Genomic DNA, 21,940 nt, shown 5'->3' on the forward strand with positions numbered 1-21,940 from the left:
GAAAATATTTTTCAGCGTTTCGCACGTATAAAAAATTACAAACATTTTTTATATTTTCATTCAATTATAAAGGTATAATGTAGCAAATTTGCTTTTCCTTATTTTCTTTATCATATACATTATACCCACATCTTTCATTGCAAATAGGAGTGCTCATTATACAGTTTCTCATCGATTAGAAATAACAAAGTCTTTCATATATTTCTGCTTTCTCTCTATCTTATCAGTATTGTATTGTTTTGTTTTGTGTTCATGAATATAAATTCAATGCTTCCAAGGCACTTCTTAACGGGAGATAAAGCGTCGAAGTAGATTAATATAAAGGGGCATTTCACTTTTCAGGCAGTTCATATCGCCATGAGTTATGCACCATATGTAGCTTATAATAAGCACAACATAGAATTCAATTAAAAGGAAGCATGATTGTGTCTAACTTATAAAAGCATAATCTCAAAAGGTTTAACTATTTAACCATGTGTCAATTTGTAAATGCTGCATAGGGATTGAGATTTTGCAACAACACATAAAGAGAGAAAAAGAAGTGGCTTGTATACCAAGTTTGCACCGAATGCAAGTTACAAAGTCGGCCATTGGGGGTGGTTCGACCACCCCCTTGAGCATTGAATGGTTGAGCAACACCAATTCGACCATTGGGGTGGCTTGGGAGTGGGCAAACCATCTCTTTGTGTTTCGGCCACCCCCAATAGGTGGTTTGGTTAAAGATGGTTCAACCACTCCTATAGCCAAAGGTAGAAGCATGTTGCTCTAATTGATCCCATAATTTTCTTTTTAAAAAAAAAAAAAAAAATTATACAAATTCTTTCAAAATTAACTTTTTACCCCCATAAAAAGTTTTTTTTTTTTTTTTTTAGTTTTGTCCCTCAAACCCTAAAATTCTAATTTCGCCTTTGCGTATGATTAAGCCGCTAAAGGATGGTCCCGCACCCTCAATTACCTCCCTTAATTTTGGAGGAGAGGTGGAAAATCACCCCCATAACCAAAGGGAGAAGTTCACTTACCCTTGTGATTTGCACAAGGTTCAAGCCACTGATTCTTTCAGAATCTAGGTTGTTCATTTTAAATAAATGGCTCATATAAGAGCTATTACGCCCAATATAACACTCTTTAAGCATTACAACAGATCTCAATTCGCTGCACAGGGAGGGGATGACATGACTCCAATCCTAACCTTCGACTAGAAAACAAAACACTCAAAAAAAAACAAAAACCTCAACAAAGAAAAGTAAGAAAACCGTTGCACTTGATTGACAAGGGAGTGCAACGTTTAAGAATTTCCCACCTCTGACAAGCCTAGTTTGGCCACCCTACCTAACATCTTTTTCTTTTTGTCAATTTAGGAATCATTGTATAAAGATTCCAGAAAAATCTTAAAAAAAGAAGAAAACAGGCGGAGGATTCAAGCCAGCAAATGAGAGGAATTTGACGCTCGTGAAAGCAAAGATCAATTCAACACACAACAGACAGATGCTGACTCAACGCCCATCAGTGTTGAACCAGAAGCTGCCCCGGAGTTACAGTATCTGCTGTCACAAAACAGACCCTGACATGAGAGTCAAAGGATTTACCAATACGTTCGCCCTCATCGATCATTTCTGCAACTATGCATATATATGTTCACCACCCTTGTCATATCAAGAAAGGCACGTAAAGAAAAGGAGAAAGAAAACCTTTAACTATCTGTATAACATTCATACAACAATTTCTTTACAAAATTATGCTTTAAACCATACAACTTTAAGGTTTATTGACACTTACCAGTCACCCGGTACCACCACAAACGGCCTGGACTGGCATCACTATACCTTATTTTCTTTCTTCTCGCTATGGAAAATTACATCTTACAAACCCCATATGGAAAAAAGAACAAGAAAAAGAAAAGACAGAGCCGCAACTAAAACAATCGCTTTGAAGAAACTTCAGAAGTAAAAGTAGCAATAGGCAGATCAGTTGGTGTGCATACAAGAGCCCTTTGCTGCAAATGTCTCAAGCTCTGCTCCATGCTAACTTGCACCATCTCAGCTAGCATCTTCTTCGCTTTACCTGATTGTTCATCTCCATCAATCTGAGAGATAATGTTGCACACTATATTCTCCAGTGTGTCAGGTTGAAGCTCAGATCTTGGATATGGAGAGTCTCTCAGTAACTGCAAGAGCATTTGTGCTTTAGACTGAGACTTGGGTGTTCCTTGAACAGTGAGCTCAAGAAGTCCAGGTATTACACCTTCTCTAAGAATTGGTTCCCTATATTTACATCGGTCACTCTGACACATTGTCAGCAATGCTCCAACTGCATGCTCCCGACTTTGGAGAGAGCCATTTTCCAGCACCTCCACAACTGCAAGCACCCCACCTTCTTCAGATATCAAGGCAGTTCTGCCTTCATCGAAACCCACTAAAGATTCGATGAGAGCGCTGCATTTTTCAGCTGTTTTTGAATGTTTTTTACAGCTTTTGAGCAAATGAACTATTGAAGGGACTGGTTCTGTTTCAAGAATGACGTGAAGATTATTAGGGTGTGTTGAGAGATTGGAAAGGGCCATTACAGCATCTGCCTTGGCTTGTGGGCTTCCATTTCTAAGAATTTCCACAAGGAGAGGAATGGCACCAGAAGCACTTATAATTGGCTTGTTGATGGTTGAAGCAGACAGAGTAAGCATAGATGCAGTTGCATACTCCTGCAGGTTTAAATCCTCTGACTTGAGGAAACTAATTATGGGTTCCAACGCACCAGCTTCCACAATGTTGATCTTATTCCTGCGAGATAAAAGAAGGGAAATTTTTAGACATCCATTAAACACTAAATTAGTTCGTCTGCAATCTGCTAGTAAAGACAATTATATTATCCAGGCTCATTGATCAAGAAACTAGTGGCTATTGTGCATTACACAACTCTAGCAGATCGAAACAAAAAGGTGAAACACTTAAATTAAGAGACTGGAGCTCAACAGAATCTGTATTAATGGACATGTATAAAATGAGGGAATTACCCAAGCACAAAGCATGATTCCTTCAACAAAAATACCCAGGTCTAGCGACATAACACAGTTGAATACAGCTTCCCTCGACCAGATTCTTGCTAGAAAGTGTTCTATTTATCACCCGAAATTTTCAACTAACTTCGAAAAAAATATAGATACTCTAATCCCAAATATAGGACACTCCAATTATAACATCTTTTATCCAAATGACTACATAATAATCCTTTCCCCTGAATTGCTAAGTAACTATTACTCTTTTTGTTGCCAGAAAATCAAAAGTGAAGTTTAAAAACAAAAAGAAAAAGAAGAAGAAGATAGAAAGATAAAAAGTAACACTACCACTTTGATAGAAAAAAAAAGTAGCAAACACACAAAAGGGTGGAAAATAAACAATGGTAGAATCCTTCACTCTCACACAAGGTATAAGTTTTCTACCTCACCAAACAGGAACCCAAATTACAATAAGAAAACTTCAGAGAGAAGATAAAAGAAAAGGCAAAAGCAAGAAAAAGAAGAAAAGAACGAGTAACATGTGAATCAAAGGAACCACCACCACCCACCCACCAACCCTCAGTCGAATCCCATAGGGCTTTCAACCATAAAAGCATCCAATTCCTTCTAAAGGATACAGGTGTGAAGCTTTTAACCATCGAAAAGCAGATAAAATTATATACAATTATAAGGTCAAAACAACGAAAATTAATTCCCCCCACCAAATTAACAGTTTATTCATTGGTTTAGACTATTTTCGAGAACAATTTTTTTTTTTTTACTACGTGTCCAAACAGTATTTCGTTTTACAAAAAATGAAACCCACATAAGAAAGAGCAAAATTCTTTATTTGTTTTGCCTTTTAGGGTTTTTCTTAGCATCCAAACAGAGCATAGTCTGTCGCATATTCTACGTCCTAAAACTCTAACCGATCAATTATTCTAAAAAACTCATTACCAGATATGTAACTGAACACCCATGCCGGCATACGTGTTCGGTCCCTGAGAAAATTAAGGAAAGTCATTCATCCAAAAAAATAAAAAGAAGGAAGGCCCATCTCGGGTTCCAAGGCATAAAGATATTAATCATTCTCTCCCTCTCTCTCTCTCTACCCACTTTCTCACCAACCAATCAGATAATCAAAGATTTTTTATTTTATTTATTTTTAATTTTTTTTAAAAAAAAGGAGCAGAATCTCCGAGCACCGTACTGACTATTATTTGTCACGCAAATTGATGGATCCGAGGATATTTATTTAATTTACACTATTATTAAAAAAACGAAAATCATATAATAAAATTCGAATCCCAATTCCAAAACCCACTAAAAAATTATCCACAAATTTCAGCGACGCCCCTGCGAAGAACGGAAAACAAACTTACTGTTCATCTTTGACGGCGAGGTTGAGGAGAGCAAGGAGTGCGGCCTCATGGGAGTCGGGGGAGCCGGCTCGGAGCATGGCGACCAGCGGATTCACGGCTTGGGCGAGCTGGCGCCTACACCGCTGCGAGCTCTTCGTCAGCCGTCGGATCTCGCGCGCCGCCTCCAGCCTGCAATCCGAGTCGTCCAATTGGATGAGCTGGAGCGCGCGCTTGACGGCCGAGGACGAGGAGTGCGCTCGCTGCAGCGCGCTGTCGGCCTCGGGATTGGCGTCCGGGCTGTGGCTCTCGGCGGCGCACTCCATCGAAGAAAAGCAGGCACTCGAAAAATCAGAGTGGTGTTTCAAGAGAAACGAAAGGTGGGGGTGGCGTTAAGCAACAGTCATAAAAGAAGGGAGGTGGGGGGTTGGAGTGTGCGTTTGTTTCTTTTCTTTCTTTTATCTTTCTTTGCAACGGCTTTTTCTTTTCTTTCCTATTTAACTTGCTTGGCAGTTGTTGGTCTTGTCATTCGGTAACTAGTCGAAAATAAAATTAATATTGTATATATTAATAAATGGTGAATTTATTGTTATATTATTTTAAAATTTCCAATGACCTCTATATATTTCTATCTAAAATAGTTAATTAAAAGCTATTTTTTTATTTTAACTAATAATTTTTCAAATACACTATAAATATGGTTATTTATTCTTTATTTATATGAGTAGATATTTTATATTTTATTGATTATAAATATATATAATTGAAGTTCTCTAAAATTATGGAGAACAATAATTTAATTGAACTATAATTAAATTCTAAAAAATAAAAAATTCTTGACCGTCAACCTAAAATCTTGACTCCGCCGCCACCGATTCTCCGTCCTTCCAAGATTTTAGGAAAATCAAGAAAAAAAAATAGTGAACGCATTATATCAAAAGCTTTTCAAAACTTTCAATATGGACAGCTAAAACTTTTAATAAAGTTTTACTTTTCAATAATCAATATGGGCCTGAAATCAATTCACGATTTCATTGTCAAAACATAATTAAAACAACCCAGAGAAAAATAAAATATAAATATAATAAAAATATCCAAAACACTATACAAATTTACAAAATGAACCTCTCGAAAGTTCGAAACCCGTCCCAAAAAAAAAAAAAAAAAAAAAAATCCTCCAAATCCCTCACCTTATCTTCCACCTACTAATCCTCCCGGCAGGATGGTCTCAATTTGTTAAATTTGGTAATCTAGTTCAAGTGTCCAACGGTTGCGATTGATTCCTACGAAGACGATTTGTCCAGCGAAAATAAAAACAGTCCCATCGTCGTTTCTGTTTGTCCAGGGTACCCAAATCTCCTATAGTTTTTGGTTCCTGGAAAAAATTTAAACTTTAAATTCTTTAATATAAAATTTGTGTAATAAAGTGACCGAATAGAAGATTACAATTTTTTTTTTTAAGCATAAATTACAAATGATTCCCTCTAAAATCATAATTAATTTAGAAATTTATGTAGTTGACTTAATTTACAAATTACTCCCTAGAGTCAAATTCTGTTATAAATTTTTACAGATTCCGTTAGGTGCCATATTAGCGCTAATAAGATGGCGACAAGTGTCGATCTTAATAAAAAAAAATATAAATATATTAAAACTATAAATAAACAAAACTTAAAAATTATATATTTTATTTTAAAAAGGGTCGGGAGTAGATCGGGCTTGGAACAGACCAAATCTAAAAACAACAACCAAATCAGGACCAAAATGACCAGCGGTGGAGGATCGACCGCAAAGCAAGGTGTGGAGGTTGGGTTCGACAAACCAGAGGCGGAGAGGAAGCTGTTGAAGTGTTTTGTGGATAAAAAAAAAATGGAAGAAAAAGAAGAAGAAGAAGAAGAAGAAAAGGAGGAGAAGAGGAACAAGGAGAGGAGGGGATCCCAAACGGAGGAGAGGAAAGAGATGAGTACTAAGATAAAGAATACCTTCTCTCCTCCCTTGGCAAAGCCACCAATGGTGGCAGAGGACCTCACTAAAATGCGGTTTGCCTTACTCTCTAAGAGAAAAGGAAGAGGTTCTTCTCTCACGAAATAGAAGATTAGACTTCATTCTTTAATAACAAATAATTCTTCGTTAATTATATAGTTAAAAGTGAAATTGTTGTTTTAGTTGTATTCTCATGAGGTTTAAGGTTCAAATCTCCTTAAGTGTAAACAATTTATCAGGGACATGTCCGTCCACTACAAAAAAATTTGTAAATACTAACCTAAAGTCAATAATGTAGAAATGCGTTTTTCACGTTATTGGAACCCAATAACATGACCCCAATAAAGCAAAGCTGAGGTTAGTATCCCTTAAGTTGCTAAAATGTGTATTGTAACATGGAAATCTGACATCGTGTTACTGGCCAGTAACGCAACAAATGTCTCACGTTACTGAGCTCGAGTTACGTGAAACTGCACGTTACTGAGTTATTGTAACGTGCAAATAACATGTTACTGAAATGTTGTAACACATAATTGATTTTTACGTTATTGAATTATTGCAACGTGAATATTTTTAGGTTAGTGAATGTTGTAATGCATAATTAATTATCATGTTACTATAATTTATAACGTGAAGATTGTTAGGTTAGTGTATGTTGTAACGTAGAACTCATCCTCATGTTACTGTGGTTTATAATGTGGATGTTGTAATGCACAACTAATCCTCACGTTACTGTATTTTCTAACGTGAATATTGTTAGGTTAGTGGATGTTGTAATGCAAAACTCATCCCTCACGTTACTGTGATTTGTAACGTGAATATTGTTAGGTTAGTGAATGCTATAACACACAACTAATTTTCACGTTACTGTATTTTCTAACGTAATATTTATCACGTTACTTTATATAGTAACGTATTTATATTCACACATTACTGTATTTCAAATATTTTTTTTAGCGGTTGACCATTTACATCCATCCCATCCTCCTAAAATCACAACAAATTGTATGTTTCCATCCATCAATTCGTCAACAATCACAACATTTTACATTTAATTTTAAAGAACAAGCACAACAATATACATTGAGAATCAATCATAAAAAATTACAAATGTTGAAAATAATATAACCAATGTTTATGTTTTCATATATGTACAAACAAGTATATATAAAGAATACACCCAAAACACAATGATAAAACAGCTACTAACAGATGTGAATGAGTCGAATTTCTTACCGCCGATACATGAACAGCTACTAACGGATGCGCAACAACATGCTTCATATTACCTATAAATGATAAAACAAACAAACTCAATAAACAAAAATACGATAATATTATATTAAAACTAACACTTAAGGAGCAACATGTGGAATATAAAGAAATGCCATCAATACTAAAAAAATAAGGATATAACAAAAAAATAATTAATTATTACCTAAACCGCTGCAAGCAGATGATCTAACATTTAAACGAGGTGTGGAATATCTGTCAAGTGCTAGGGTAACCTGCAAAATACACAACGCACCCAAATTAATATTATATATTTATACATAATGCACTCGAACATGAATTGATTTTAATTGATTGACAACGTGACAACTTTATCGCTTACCTAATGCATACATTAATTATTACCACATGTACAAATGATTCACCAATTCATTAACAATTGCCAATTAATGTATAAATAAATAAGAGAAAACCAGTTAAGTTTTATCGAATTACTTACGCTAAGATTGGATTTGAGTATGGTCGGGCGTGGTCAAAATCATCACTCGGATCATTATCGTTAATTCTGGTTAATAGGAACGGCTCACACTCGTGGTAGGTGTTAGATGCATCATGAGACCTGTCACCCTAACCAACATTGTAGACGTTCCTAGGTTCAGTCCACACGGCACAAGCCCAACCAGGGTTCCTTTCATCTTCGACGTAAAAAACTTGGTCAACTTGTGAAGTTAGCACGTACAGGTTATCAGTCTTCCCGTCTACCCTGTGGATAAGGCGATTGAAGTTGACAAGTACCATGCCATACTCGTCCACCTTGTACCCTTTGTCCCTCGTGGTGTTCGTTCAATCACACTTGAACATAACGTACTTAGTCCGGTCGTAGTACTCAACTTCAATTATATCCGTTAACTTTCCGTATTACGTTAAGCCATCAATGGCCGGCACACACACGCCACTGTTCTGAGTCCTCTTACCAACATTATGTGCAACAGTCCGAAATAGTTTGCCGTTAACCACGTGTTAGTTGTACCTAACTGCTCTCTCCTTTGGGCCTACAATGCATAACTAGCTTCTCACTCATCTCCATCCTATGTTGATCATCCAATTGATCGACCTGCGAGCAATATTAAGTAAAATGGTAGGCCAAAAGTTAAACATGTAATAGCTAAACATCAAATTATTCTTACATAGTCACAGTACCAACTGAAGAACTGCTGATGATGTTGGGCTTCCAACTGATCGTCCGTAGTTCGCCCTCTATCGCATAATCACTTAAGCGTATCCATGTGCATTCTAAAATTTATAATTTAAATTCATTATCTATTATTCGCCATTTCAAGCTACAACATTATAGAATATAACACATGCTATAACTTTTTTTAGCTTACGTTCGCAATTGATTAAACTCGTTAGAGTTGAATGTAATATATCGGTGAATTTGGCTCAACTGAGTACGATTGAGGTTGACTTGTGTTTCCGCCCCCTTTGGACCATCAGGATTTCGTTGGGATCTGTTGTGGAAGGTTGGTGCATTTTTCAGATACCTCGAGCAGAATGTCACCAACTTGGTTGCTATGTAGCCTTCCGCAATGCAGCCCTCAGGAGCCACTTTATTGCGCACATTAGACTTGAACACCCCGAGGCTCCTACATTTTAAAATCAGTCAATCACAGCCAATTAGTCATTGTGATATATAAAAAATACAAACTAATTAAAATAATGAATATACAGAATCAATATTTTACCTTTTTGCTGGATACATCCACCTATACTGTACGAGGCCCCCTAGTCTGCACTCACGAACAATGTGAATGACCAAATGAACCATGCTGGTAAAAAAATCGGGGGGGAATACTTGTTCAATCTTGCACAAAGTGACACAAATGTCACCCTCTAGTCGGTCCATGTCCTCTTGTGTTAAATTTGTTGAAATGCTTGGCCAAACAGGTATCATGAGAGTCAAAAAGCAATTAGAAATCTCACATTTACTGCCCTGTTTGGGATCAAAGCAAGTCTACAAATAGCATATATATTTATTTACCGTTTAGGTTTTTCCATTGCCCTCCTCTCTACTTCGTAGCTTCTGTTTTCTTCACGATTCCAGCATCCTTGTTCTTATACTTTTTGTTCTTCTTTATGAGACATTCATCGTTGTGTGCACGGAATGCCGAAAAATTGATTTTACTCGGTGCCAGGTTTTTCCGCACAAACTGGGTTGACCATCACCGTCCAAATGAATTTCATCATTCCAGTTAGATTCTCCACAGATGGTGCATGACTCTAATTTCTCATTGGACTTCAAGAATAACATACAATCGTTACGGCATGCAGGGATCTTCTGATACCCGAGCTCAATGTAACTGAAATACTTTTTCGCCTCGTACGTATTAACTGGCAAACTGCCCTCACACGCAGACAGCAACTGATTGATGAGCTCAAGAAAAGCCAAGAAAATATTGTTGTTAACTCCGTCAACACACTTCAAGTTGTACATGCGTACTGTAGCACTCAGTTTGCTATGTTTAGTGCGCTCATGTAGTGGCTTCTCCGCCTTTTTAAGCATGTCGTAGTACTTCTGAGCGTCACCTGCAACTAGTTCTACATTTACATTTTCCTCACCCAATTGCTCAATGCCCGCAGGCCCATGATTGTCTTCTCTGACTTCGTGCATACCGAATGAATCACACAGCTAATAATCCGTCGCTTATGGCGCCCAAGAAGAAGGAGAAACCCTCGAGCTCCAGCTGCAGGTATGGAACAAATTTTTTTGTAAAATGTGATACAAATATCAATTAACAAGTTTAATTGAAATTTCTTTGTAACATCAGCATTGAATCAAGAAAAGCACCATGGAGACGTAGTTTGTGCGGGAAAACTTGGCACCGAGATGGGATCAAAGCAAGTCTACAAATAGCAGATATATTTATTTACTGTTTAGGTTTTTCCATTGCCCTCCTCTCTACTTCGTAGCTTCTGTTTTCTTCACGATTCCAGCATCCTTGTTCTTATACTTTTTGTTCATCTTCATGAGACATTCATCGTTGTGTGCACGGAATGCCAAAAAATTGATTTGATTTCGGTGCCAGGTTTTCCCGCACAGACTGGGTTGACAATCACGGTCCAAATGAATTTCATCATTCAACTTAGATTCTCCATAGATGGTGCATGGCTCTAATTTCCCATTGGACTTTCAAAATAACATACATTCGTTACGGCATGCAGGGAACTTGTGATACCCAAGCCTCATGTCTGTGAGATACTTTTTCCCCTCGTACGTATTAGCTGGCAAACTGTCTTGACACGCAGGCAGCAACTGATTGATGAGCTTGAGGAAAGCCAACAAAATATTGTTATTAACTCCGCCAACAACTTCAAGTTGTATATGCCTACTGTAGCATTCAGTTCGCTATGTTTAGTGCACTCATATAGTGGCTTCTCCGCCTTTTTAAGCATGTCGTAGTACTTCTGTGCGCCATCTCCAGCTAGTTCTACATTTACATTTTCCTCACCCAATTACTCAATGCCCTCAGGCCCACGATTGTCTTCTCTGACTTCGTGCATGCCAAATGAATCACACAGCCAATAATCCATCGCTAATGGCGCCCAAGAAGAAAGAGAAACCCTCGAGCTCCAGTTGCAGGTATGGAACAAATTTCTTTGTAAAATGTGATACGAATATCAATTAACAGGTTTAATTGAAATTTCTTTGTAACATCAGCATTGAATCAAAAAAAGCACCATGTAGATACAGTATGTTCAGGAGAATTTGGCACCGAGATGAAATCAATTTTTTGGCATTTCGTGCACACAACGATGAATGTGTCATGAAGAAGAACAAAAAGTATAAGAACAAGGAGGCTGGAATCGTGAAGAAAACAGACGCTATGAAGTAGAGAGGAGGGCAATGGAAAAACTTAAACGGTAAATAAATATATCTGCTGTTTGTAGACTTGCTTTTGATCCCAAATAGGTAGTAAATGTGATATTCCTTGTTGCTTTTTGACTCTCAATAAACCTGTTTGGCCAAGCATTTCAATACAAAAATATAAAAACTAAATGGTAAATAAATATATCTGTTGTTTATATTCCCATGAATCTCACATTTACTGCCCTGTTTGGGATCAAAGTAAGTCTACAAACAGTAGATATATTTATTTAGCATTTAGGTTTTCATATTTTTTTATTGAAATGCTTGGCCAAACAAGTATCATGAGAGTCAAAAAGCATTTAGGAATCCGACATTTACTGCCCTGTTTAGGATCAAAACAAGTCTACAAATAGCAGATATATTTATTTACCGTTTAGGTTTTTCCATTGCCCTCATCTCTAATTTGTAGCTCCTGTTTTCTTCACGATTCCAGCATCCTTGTTCTTATACTTTTTGTTATTCTTCATGAGACATTCATCGTTGTGTGCACGGATTGCCGAAAAATTGATTTTATCTTGGTGCGAGGTTTTCCCGCACAGACTGGGTTGACCTTCACGATCCAAATGAATTTCATTATTCCACTTAGATTCTCAACAGATGGTGTATGACTCTAATTACTTATTGATCTTCCAGAATAACATACAATTATTACGGCATGCAGGGATCTTCTGATACCCGAGCCTCATGTAACTGAAATACTTTTTCGCCTCGTACGTATTAGCTGGCAAACTATCCTCACACGCAAGTAGCAACTGATTGTTGAGCTTAAGGAAAGCCAAGAAAATATTGTTGCTAACTCCGCCAACACACTTCAAGTTGTACATGCTTACTGTAACACTCAGTTTGCTATGTTTAGTGCGTTCATGTAGTGACTTCTCCGCCTTTTTAAGCATGTCGTAGTACTTCTGAGCGCCACCTACAGCTAGTTCTACATTTACATTTTTCTCACCCAATTGCTCAATGCCCTCCGGCCCACGATTGTCTTCTCTGACTTCGTGCATGCCGAATGAATCACACAGCCAATAATCCATCGCTAATGGTGCCCAAGAAGAAGGAGAAACCCTTGAGCTCCAGCTGCAGGTATGGAACAAATTTCTTTTCTAAATTGTGACACGAATATCAATTAACAGGTTTAATTGAAATTTCTTTGTAACATTAGCATTGGATAAAAAAAAGCACCATGGAGATGCAGTCTGTGCAGGAAAACCTGGCAACGAGATGAAATCAATTTTTTTGCATTCGGTGCACACAACGATGAATGTGTCATGAAGAATGACAAAAAGTATAAGAATAAGGAGGATGGAATCGTGAAGAAAACAAACGCTACGAAGTAGAGATGAGAGTAATGGAAAAACCTAAACGGTAAATAAATATATCTGCTGTTTGTAGACTTGCTTTTGATCCCAAATAGGTAGTAAATGTGATATTCCTAGTTGCTTTTTGACTTTCATGAAACCTGTTTGGCCAAGCATTTCAATACAAAAATATAAAAACTTAAATGGTAAATAAATATATCTGTTGTTTATATTCCCATGAATCTCACATTTACTGCCCTGTTTGGGATCAAAGTAAGTCTACAAACTGTAGATATATTTATTTACCATTTAAGTTTTCATATTTTTGTATTGAAATACTGGGCCAAACAGGTATCATGAGAGTCAAAAAGCAACTAGGAATATCACATTTACGACCTATTTAGGATCAAAAGCAAGTCTACAAACAGCAGATATATTTATTTACCGTTTAGTTTTTTCCATTGCTCTCCTCTCTACTTCGTAGCTTCTGTTTTCTTCATAATTCCAACATCCTTGTTCTTATACTTTTTGTTCTTTTTTATGAGACAAATGAATTTCATCATTCAACTTAGATTCTACACAGATGGTGCATGACTCTAATTTCCCATTGGACTTCCAGAATATCATACAATCATTACAGCATGCAGGGATCTTCTGATACCCGAGCCCCATGTCACTGAGATACTTTTTCGCCTCGTATGTATTAGTTGGCAAACTGTCCTCACACATAGGCAGCAACTGATTGATGAGCTCAGGGAAAGCCAAGAAAATATTGTTGTTAACTCCGCCAACACGCTTCAAGTTGTATATGCGTACTGTAGCACTCAGTTTGCTATGTTTAGTGCGCTCATGTAGTGGCTTCTCCGCCTTTTTAAACATGTCGTAGTATTTATGAGCGCTACTTGCAGCTAGTTCTACATTTACGTTTTCCTCACCCAATTGCTCAATGCCCCCAGGCCCACGATTGTTTTCTCTGACTTCGTGCATGCCAAATGAATCACACAGCCAATAATCCATCGCTAATGGCGCCTAAGAAGAAAGAGAAACCCTTGAGCTCTAGCTATAAGTATGGAACAAATTTCTTTGCAAAATGCGATAAGAATATCAATTAACAGATTTAATTGAAATTTATTTGTAACATTAGCATTGAATCAAAAAAAGCACCACAGAGATGCAGTCTGTGCGGGAAAACCTGACATCGAGATGAAATCAATTTTTTGGCATTCCGTGCACACAGCGATGAATGTGTCATGAAGAAGAACAAAAAGTATAAAAACAAGGAGGCTAGAATAGTGAAGAAAACAGACGCTACGAAGTAGAGAGGAGAGCAATGGAAAAACCTAAATGGTAAATAAATATATATGATGTTTGTAGACTTGCGTTTAATCCCAAACAAGGCAGTAAATGTGAGATTCCTAGTTGCTTTTTGACTCTCAAGAAACCTGTTTGGCCAAGCATTTTAATACAAAAATATAAAAACCTAAATAGTAAATAAATATATCTGCTGTTTATATTTCCATGAATCTCACAATTACTGTCCTGTTTGGGATCAAACTAAGTCTACAAACAGCAGATATATATATATATATATATATATATATATATATATATATATATATATATATCCATTTAGGTTTTATATTTTAGTATGAATCCATTAGATTCATACTAAAATTAGATTTAAACTAGTATAAATCCATTAAATTCGGTAATGGATGTTTATAAATACTTTAGTATGAATCTATGTTTGTCTTTTTATATGCTTATATAAACTGATTTAAACTTGTCATTATAGATATATATCGACATGACCGATTTAAATGAAGAGAAGCACAAGGTTGACATTATTTCTCTTCCAAACGACATGTTGATGAAAGTTCTTACAAAGGTTCATTCATCTTCCTTCACCGACCTCTTCAAGGCAAAACTCACTTGCAGTGATTTATGCGGGTTGGCAGAGGAGGATCATATCTTCCAACAAGTATCGTTGGAGAAGATTCTGCTATTTTGGTCTACAAATGCTGAAGCTATGTTCTTAAGACGTTGCAAAGAGAGTGGAAACCCAGAAGCAATATTTAGAGAAGGCATGCGTGGATACTTCACTTCCAAGAATCCGAAACTAGGGCTTAAGTTATTGGAAAAAGCTTCTGAAAAGGGACACCTTGAAGCATCGTACATACATAGTGTTATTTTAATTTGCTATGGGGGTCAATTAAAGCATTAGGGCTTGCGGATTTTGTCTTCTTTAATTTTTTGCTGGCAAAGAGGCTCGAGAATAAAAGAATATCGAAGGAAAATAAAAGGCTATGTTCAAGGCATCTGGATCAACAAATCACATAGCCAGAGATCAACAACCCTACTGCTATGTAGAAACATGCTGCAACTATGGAAGAACGCCAAATTGTTTGGTGGCAAGGCAGTCCGGATGGAATTCCGGCGACTATATAGAAGACGATGATGATAGGTTTATGTGTTGTGTGTATTACCGATGTAATCATGAAGTTTATTTGTTTTATAATATATTACAAGGAAAGTACAATTTTATAGTAATTACTTTTTGTGTTTTGGTCTACAAACCCTTGACAATGTATATTTTGGTACTCCCATTTTGTGGAAGATGTAATATATATTTATCCTTTTGTTAATTGAATAGCTCATGAAGTTCTTGTTGGTAGCTCAATCATGAAGTGCTTTTTGGTACTCTTTCTTGCAGTATCATATTATGTGATGAAATCATTGTATAATTTGGCATCTTTGTGAAAATATGTCAACGCAAGATATCTACGTTACATGGGGTTATTTAAAAGAGTTAGACTATTGCATCTGCGATAGGTAATAAAGTGCCACAAACAATTTGCTTAGAGATATCTCTATTACAAAACATATGGTATATATGGTTAATTAGGGAGGTTTATATGCATACAAATATTCAATTTTAACATGTGGCAAAGACAATAATGTAATAAAACTAAACATTACTATGCATGTTACTATATATTGAGTAACGTGAACAATATCACGTTACTAGGTCATATATTAACTAATGGGTTAATTTGCACGTTACTCTAGAGTAACGCATAAATTTACCACGTTAGTGTTTAGTAACGCGTATATATTTACGTTACTGTCTAGTAATGTATAAAATGTTTCACGTTACAAAAGAGTTATGAAATAAATTTTACACGTTACTATAGATTTCAGTAATGTGATAACGCGTCAAAGAATTATCACGTTACTGTAATCACTCACGTGTAAAATTCTATACGTTAGTATTCACATGTTTTTTTGTAATGCTTGGCAAAGCAGGAGTCTTATTTGATTCTTGTAGAGGAGAAACTTTGCACGTGTCCAGAATTTGGTTGATATGAGTGTGTACATGAAATGACCATGTCTTAAAAGGTTCCTCATCATAAATAAAAAGAAAAAAAGAAAAAAGAAAAAAGAGAAAGAAAGTGAAATTGTTAAGATAAATAATAAAAGAATAAAGTTATTTGTTTAAAGGGGGGGGGGGGGGAGATAATCTTTATTGGCGAAGGGTCCCAATGGATAAGAGCCACTAAAATCAAAATAAATAACTAAACAAACGGATTGAAAAAGTGGCATTTCTATTTTAATTTTTAATTTTAGTTATTATGAAAATATGGGTAATTTAGGGAGAACGACATAAAAGTGATATTTTTGACACAAAATAGTAGTTTGATATTTCAAACTTCACCCTATCACTTTATGGGGTTTTATTGAAAATGGCTAGTAGCTGAGGTGGCTTTTTAATATTGTTTTTTCTAAAATATAAGATAGTGTAAAATAAAAAGAGAGCCAAAAGGTAAATTGTGACTGAGTGGTATTTTTTTTTTAAAAATTATTTATTTTGCTTTTGCTTTGGATAAATTAATGATAAAAACTGTCTATTGGATTGTTGCAAATAAATTATAGTCTTATAGAATAATGCTATGTACCAACTTTTCATTTATATGAAAAATTTTCTTTTACAAAAAGTGGATGAGGATTGAGGACCGCTCTCATAATATTATTTCACTTTTTGTCAAGGAAAATAATTTCCCCCGAATTTTTATCGGAATGGAAAGTTGGTACGTAGCATTACTTTTCTCTATGTTGTTGATTGAGATGAGAATTGTTTTTAATCGTAATAGCATTTGAGTGAGAAATAGCTCAAGTGTTTGGAAATTTTGTCTTTATTATTAAAAATAGTAGAAATTATTTGTTAAGTAATACCATATAACTCTTCATTAACGACATATAGTCAAAGTGAAAATATTAAGATAAAGAATAAAAAAAAATAAAGTTATTTTGTTTAAAGGTGGAGATAATCTTTATTGACCAAGGAAATATTGTTGGTCGTGTGTGTTTGAATGGTTAATTCAATTTGAATGGCTAAAAAGGGACATAAAAGAAGAAATTGATTAAATAAGATTACAAGTACACAAGTGAGACAAATATGGATGGGATTAATTAAGATTGGTCTGACCAATGCCTTGTCCACTCCTCAAATAAAATAGGGTGAAAGAGAAAGAGAATAAGATGAACTCAGCAACCAGTCAATAAAAATGTTAAATAGCAATTGAGGAAATCTAAATCCATGTCACTTATTTTGCTTTGGTGATCATCCAAGTAGATATTTAATTGTATGGATTTGTCAGCAAGCTGACTTAGTGCATCCCCTAATGATGTGCTCTCTAAAGTTTGGTTGAAAAATATGTTTTTGGTATTTTAACTAACTACTTTTCACAAGCGCCAAATATTAAGCTCTTCAAATATTTTTTTTACTTTAATTAAGTATTAATTTTTTTTTTTTTTTTTTTTTTTTTTTTTTTGTTTTAGTTGGTCGAAACTAAAACCAAAATTAAACCAAATTGCAAAGAGATTTTCGCTAAAAATTAAAAACTCAGAACTCTCAAATCTCCCCCAAAAAAAAAAAAAAAAAAGAGAGCAAAAGAGGAGGAAAAAAAAAAGGATCTTAATGAGCTTCTATATATGCACAAATAAAGAGAGAGAGAAATAGGAAAACTGAAGATATGAGAAGAAAGTGAGGGAAAGTGGAAGAGGTTTCGATGAAACTCAATCGCTAAAAAGAGTTGCGAGTCAAATTTGGAGTGAGAATATGACAATAGCCAATTTGGAGAAAAGAAAGAGAGTTTGATAAATTATGCCTTTTGAGAATATTTCCAAACTTTGAAATGGAAAGCTTGTTGGGGATGATCTTAGGTGGTAAAAGTTTTTATCATATTATTATAAAGTAATGTTAGGAGTTATTTTTTATTTTTATTCTCCTAAAATGATATCGCTCTTAAAATCATTATTTGATTTGTGATGAATTACTATTGAATTTTGATTCAATAATAATTTTAAAAGTTACGCCAACTTTTAAAAGATAAAAAGATGGTCTTTAATATTACTATATTATTATCAAGGTGGGGACATTTACATATGAGGAGACCATTAGGTAAATTATTAACCTCATATACATAAGTTAGTACCTAGGAAATTAGAAAGAAAAAAGAAGAAAGAAGAAAATAAAAAACGTAGAGACAAAGGAAAAGAAAGAAAGAGCACCCCTCCCCCACCCCCCCCAAAAAAAAAACAAAAAAGAAAAAAGAAAAAGAAGAGGAACCATTACCACCATGCCAGCACAACCTATGGGCTATGAGGTTGGAGCTGGTAAGATATACTTAACTACTTCAAGCGACACTCCAGAACAAACCCCTCCCCCAATAAAATAAGTAAATAGTGAAAAATGAAAAAAAAATAAAAAAATCATGAAGGGATGCATTGCCTATGCACACTTCCATTACAGCTTTCTTAAATCTCATATCATTTTTTAAATATAAAAAAAACTTTTTAAATAACTAGCAACAAGCTCTTTAAATTAGGGCCGGCAATTTTGACACGACACGACAACCCGACACGAACACGACACGAAATTAGTGGGTTTGGGGCTATCTTAAACGGGTTTGGGTCATAAACGGGTCTACCCGTTTATCTTAGTTTGACGGGTCGGGTTGCGGGTCACCCGTGGGAGACCCGCCAGACATGATTAGCCTTTTTTTTTTCTTTTTTTTTTTTTTAAAATTTATATATATATAAAATTAAAAAAAAAAAAGAAAAGAAAAAGGAAATGAGATTAGATATTTAGATCTGATTTAGAATTTTAGGATTATTAGGTATTTTTGTAATTTAGCCATTTAGGAGTTAGGACCGGTTGCCCTAAGTTCATTTCTTCAGTTTTCTTTTCTTCTCCTTCACACCGCGCCGTCCCGCTCCCCTTCCATTCTCTTCTTCTTCAGCGTCGCACCACCACCGCCGCCACCCCCTCTTCTTCTTCTTCCTCTCGCTAGACCCGCTCGATGCAGCGACGCTCTCTCTCTTTGGTCTGCTCAAAGGATTATTGAGCAGAGGGTATAGAGTTCAAGCAGCTATCTAAAAACAGTGCAAGTTCTCTGTTTTTTGAGGAACCTCTGGAGTTTCTGAGGTTGTTTTCTGTACGTTGATATATATGGATGGGCCTAATATTTTGATTTTCTTGCAGGGGAGACAGAGATACAGAAGAAAATCAGGAACATGGAACGAGTGGAGGAGAGATTGAAGGTGTTTTCTGTAGATGTTTTGGATTATCATAGCATTCTTGTAGCTTTGAAGGGGTGCTCTGCTTTGTTCTGTTGTTTGGATGGTTCATCAGATGGATACGATGTGAGTATATATATATATTACTAGCCCCGTTTGTGATGATCTATATATATATAAATAATTTGGATGACATGGTCCTTTAACTTTCAATGATAAACTTATATAGCTGATTTTCATTCGATTGTTGTATTGATTTTCTTGATTTTGGAAGAGGCTGTGAATCTGAGATTAAGTGGGGTATTTTTGTTTTTTTTTTTTCTTTTCCATAATATATTATATATGTTTGCAGATATATATATTTTTTCTTTTAAATGGGTCGTGTCGACCAGATTTGACCCATTAGATTAAACGGGTTTCACGGGTCGTGTCGGGTGACCCATGAAATTACCGTGTTCGTGTCGTGTCTAGAGCCCCGACCCGTTAACATAAACGGGTCGTGTCTGGGTCTAAGCTAAACGGGTCGCGGGTCTTAACGGGTCGTGTCGGGTGACCCGTTTTGCCAGCTCTACTTTAAATCCTATTCTCTTTCTTAAATATAAGAAAAATTCTTAAAAAAAGAAAAAGAAAAAAGAAAAATGCAGTAGACTCTCTTGTTGTAATGAACCAAAAGTACTACCCTAAATTTAGGGTAACACTTTTGTTTCTTTTGACATTAATTTAATATAAAAGAATTTATCTTTCATCTAGCATTTATTTAAAAGACTTTTTTTTTCCTTTATATTTTCTTATCATTTATTTGAAATGATATTTAAGAAATGATAGTGGAAGATATTTTGAGTTTTTTTTTTTTTTTTTTTGAATATGAAAGATTTAAAAAAAAAAAAAAATCAAATAAGAGAAAACAGGAAAGGGGATTTGTCGCAATCTGTTTTGTCCCTCATTTGTTGCTCATTGGTAGATGAACTTGTTTCTAATAAAGTGAGTTCACATAAATTGCAAAAAAAAAAAAAGAAAAAAAGAAAAAAAAGAAGCAAGCTCTTGATGCTTCGTCGTTTATGGTCCTGATTCCCCCTCCACTTTTTAAATCTATAAAATATGGACATTAAGCCACCGACTCTTGAGCCATCCCTTCTGAGGACAATAATTGGTCCAATGTCATGATTATCACGTGGACAATGTATTTAAAACATGTTAACCCACCTGATTGCAATGTGTATGGAAACAAATTAAATGAAGAAAAAAGGAAAAGTAAAATATTTAAAAAGAATATATATATATATATATATATATATATATTTGTTTCATCGGTTCCTTTCTTGGGCTTCAAGTGATTTTCCTACAAGGCTTATCTTTTGCTACCAAGTTCTCCCTCGTGTTTCTTTTTTTTTTTTTTTTTTTTGCTTCCTTTTTAATCCCCACCCCCCTTTTCTTTTCTTTTTTTTTTTTTTTTTTTGAGACTACTTGAAATTGCTTAAAGTGGAAGCTTCTTTATATTGATATATTATATTATTTTACTAGCTCTTTGGGTGGGTAGATCAAATAAATTTGAAGAGCTTAAAACCACTTTTAAATTCACTGTTGGCGATCATTTGAATCAAGTAAAACTTAATTTGATAAACCACTCCTAACTCCTAGTCATACGTCACGTCTATGGTGTGTTGAAATTGTTTTTTTTTTTTTAAAAAAAAAAAAAAAAAATCATTGATAACAATGTGAAAAATGTATATGATGGGAGCATTAATGCAGTCGCAAGCTCATTTATATATGTTGGAATATGATCCTTACCGTTCCTTGTTTTAATTAAGAAGGGCAAAATAATTATTTAATTTTTTTAGACAATTTTATCCCTTTTAAATAAGGAACCGGTTCCTCCATTTATGACTCTAGAGCACTTGTGAACATGCTGATCATGCTTATTCATATTTTCATGTTGATGTAACCAAGTCAATATTTTGTTTCAAAACTCTGTTTGCTTTGATGAAGGGTGCAATGGTTTTTGAAGCAAAGAAAAATCTTTGAGATGACTGAATTAAAAGTATAATATGAAGACTGCCCAAAATTTGCATAGCCCATTTTAATTTGTGCTTGTGGCCTTTGCAGTTTAAGGATTTAGGATTGGTCCATATAAACTGAGCTAAACCCATCTCTCCGTCCATCACAAGCCATGCTAAACCCTCTTTGTCCATCATAAGCCCTTCAATATCATTGGAGGCCGGAGAAGTTTGCGCCCCCACCTCCACCCCCATCATAAGCCCTCTTCTTGACTATGGAGACACGCGTCCCTTTTCTGCAACTTGGAAGTATCCACCCGTGTGCCATGCCACCCCTCCACCACTATTGGCATCTGTTGCTTCAACCAATGTTCCCCACCACTGCTCGTGCACACCATGGGCCTCCATGGCGCGAGTGTGGTGCACACGCCGCTTTTATTGCTGTCTCCTTTTGATCTATGTGTCAGATCTACGACTCTCCCGCTTCGCCTGCAATAGACCTCCATAGTTAAAATCTTATTTTGGTTTATGGAGATTTTAAATTTGGTCGCAACTTTTATTTAATTTGGTGTCCACCAAAT

The 21,940-nt window shown here is 35.5% G+C and overlaps 2 protein-coding genes across 2 annotated transcripts; one reads left to right on the forward strand and one right to left on the reverse strand.

Moving 5' to 3' along the window:
• Nucleotides 1-1,666: 1,666 nt before the first annotated feature.
• On the reverse strand, nucleotides 1,667-4,801 carry LOC133859361 (U-box domain-containing protein 4). The gene is made up of 2 exons (XM_062294749.1): nucleotides 4,372-4,801; nucleotides 1,667-2,774 (listed from the first exon to the last, which is right to left on the reverse strand). The coding sequence occupies exons 1-2, from the start codon at nucleotides 4,671-4,673 to the stop codon at nucleotides 1,913-1,915; spliced, it is 1,164 nt and encodes a 387-aa protein (XP_062150733.1). The 5' UTR covers nucleotides 4,674-4,801; the 3' UTR covers nucleotides 1,667-1,912.
• A 9,792-nt stretch (nucleotides 4,802-14,593) lies between these two features.
• Nucleotides 14,594-15,010, forward strand: LOC133860492 (putative F-box protein At1g67623). The gene has a single exon (XM_062296083.1). It carries the CDS (start codon nucleotides 14,594-14,596, stop codon nucleotides 15,008-15,010), a length of 417 nt encoding a protein of 138 aa, XP_062152067.1.
• Nucleotides 15,011-21,940: the final 6,930 nt, after the last annotated feature.

Source organism: Alnus glutinosa, chromosome 2 (assembly GCF_958979055.1).
Source record: "Alnus glutinosa chromosome 2, dhAlnGlut1.1, whole genome shotgun sequence".
Taxonomy (NCBI): domain Eukaryota; kingdom Viridiplantae; phylum Streptophyta; class Magnoliopsida; order Fagales; family Betulaceae; genus Alnus; species Alnus glutinosa.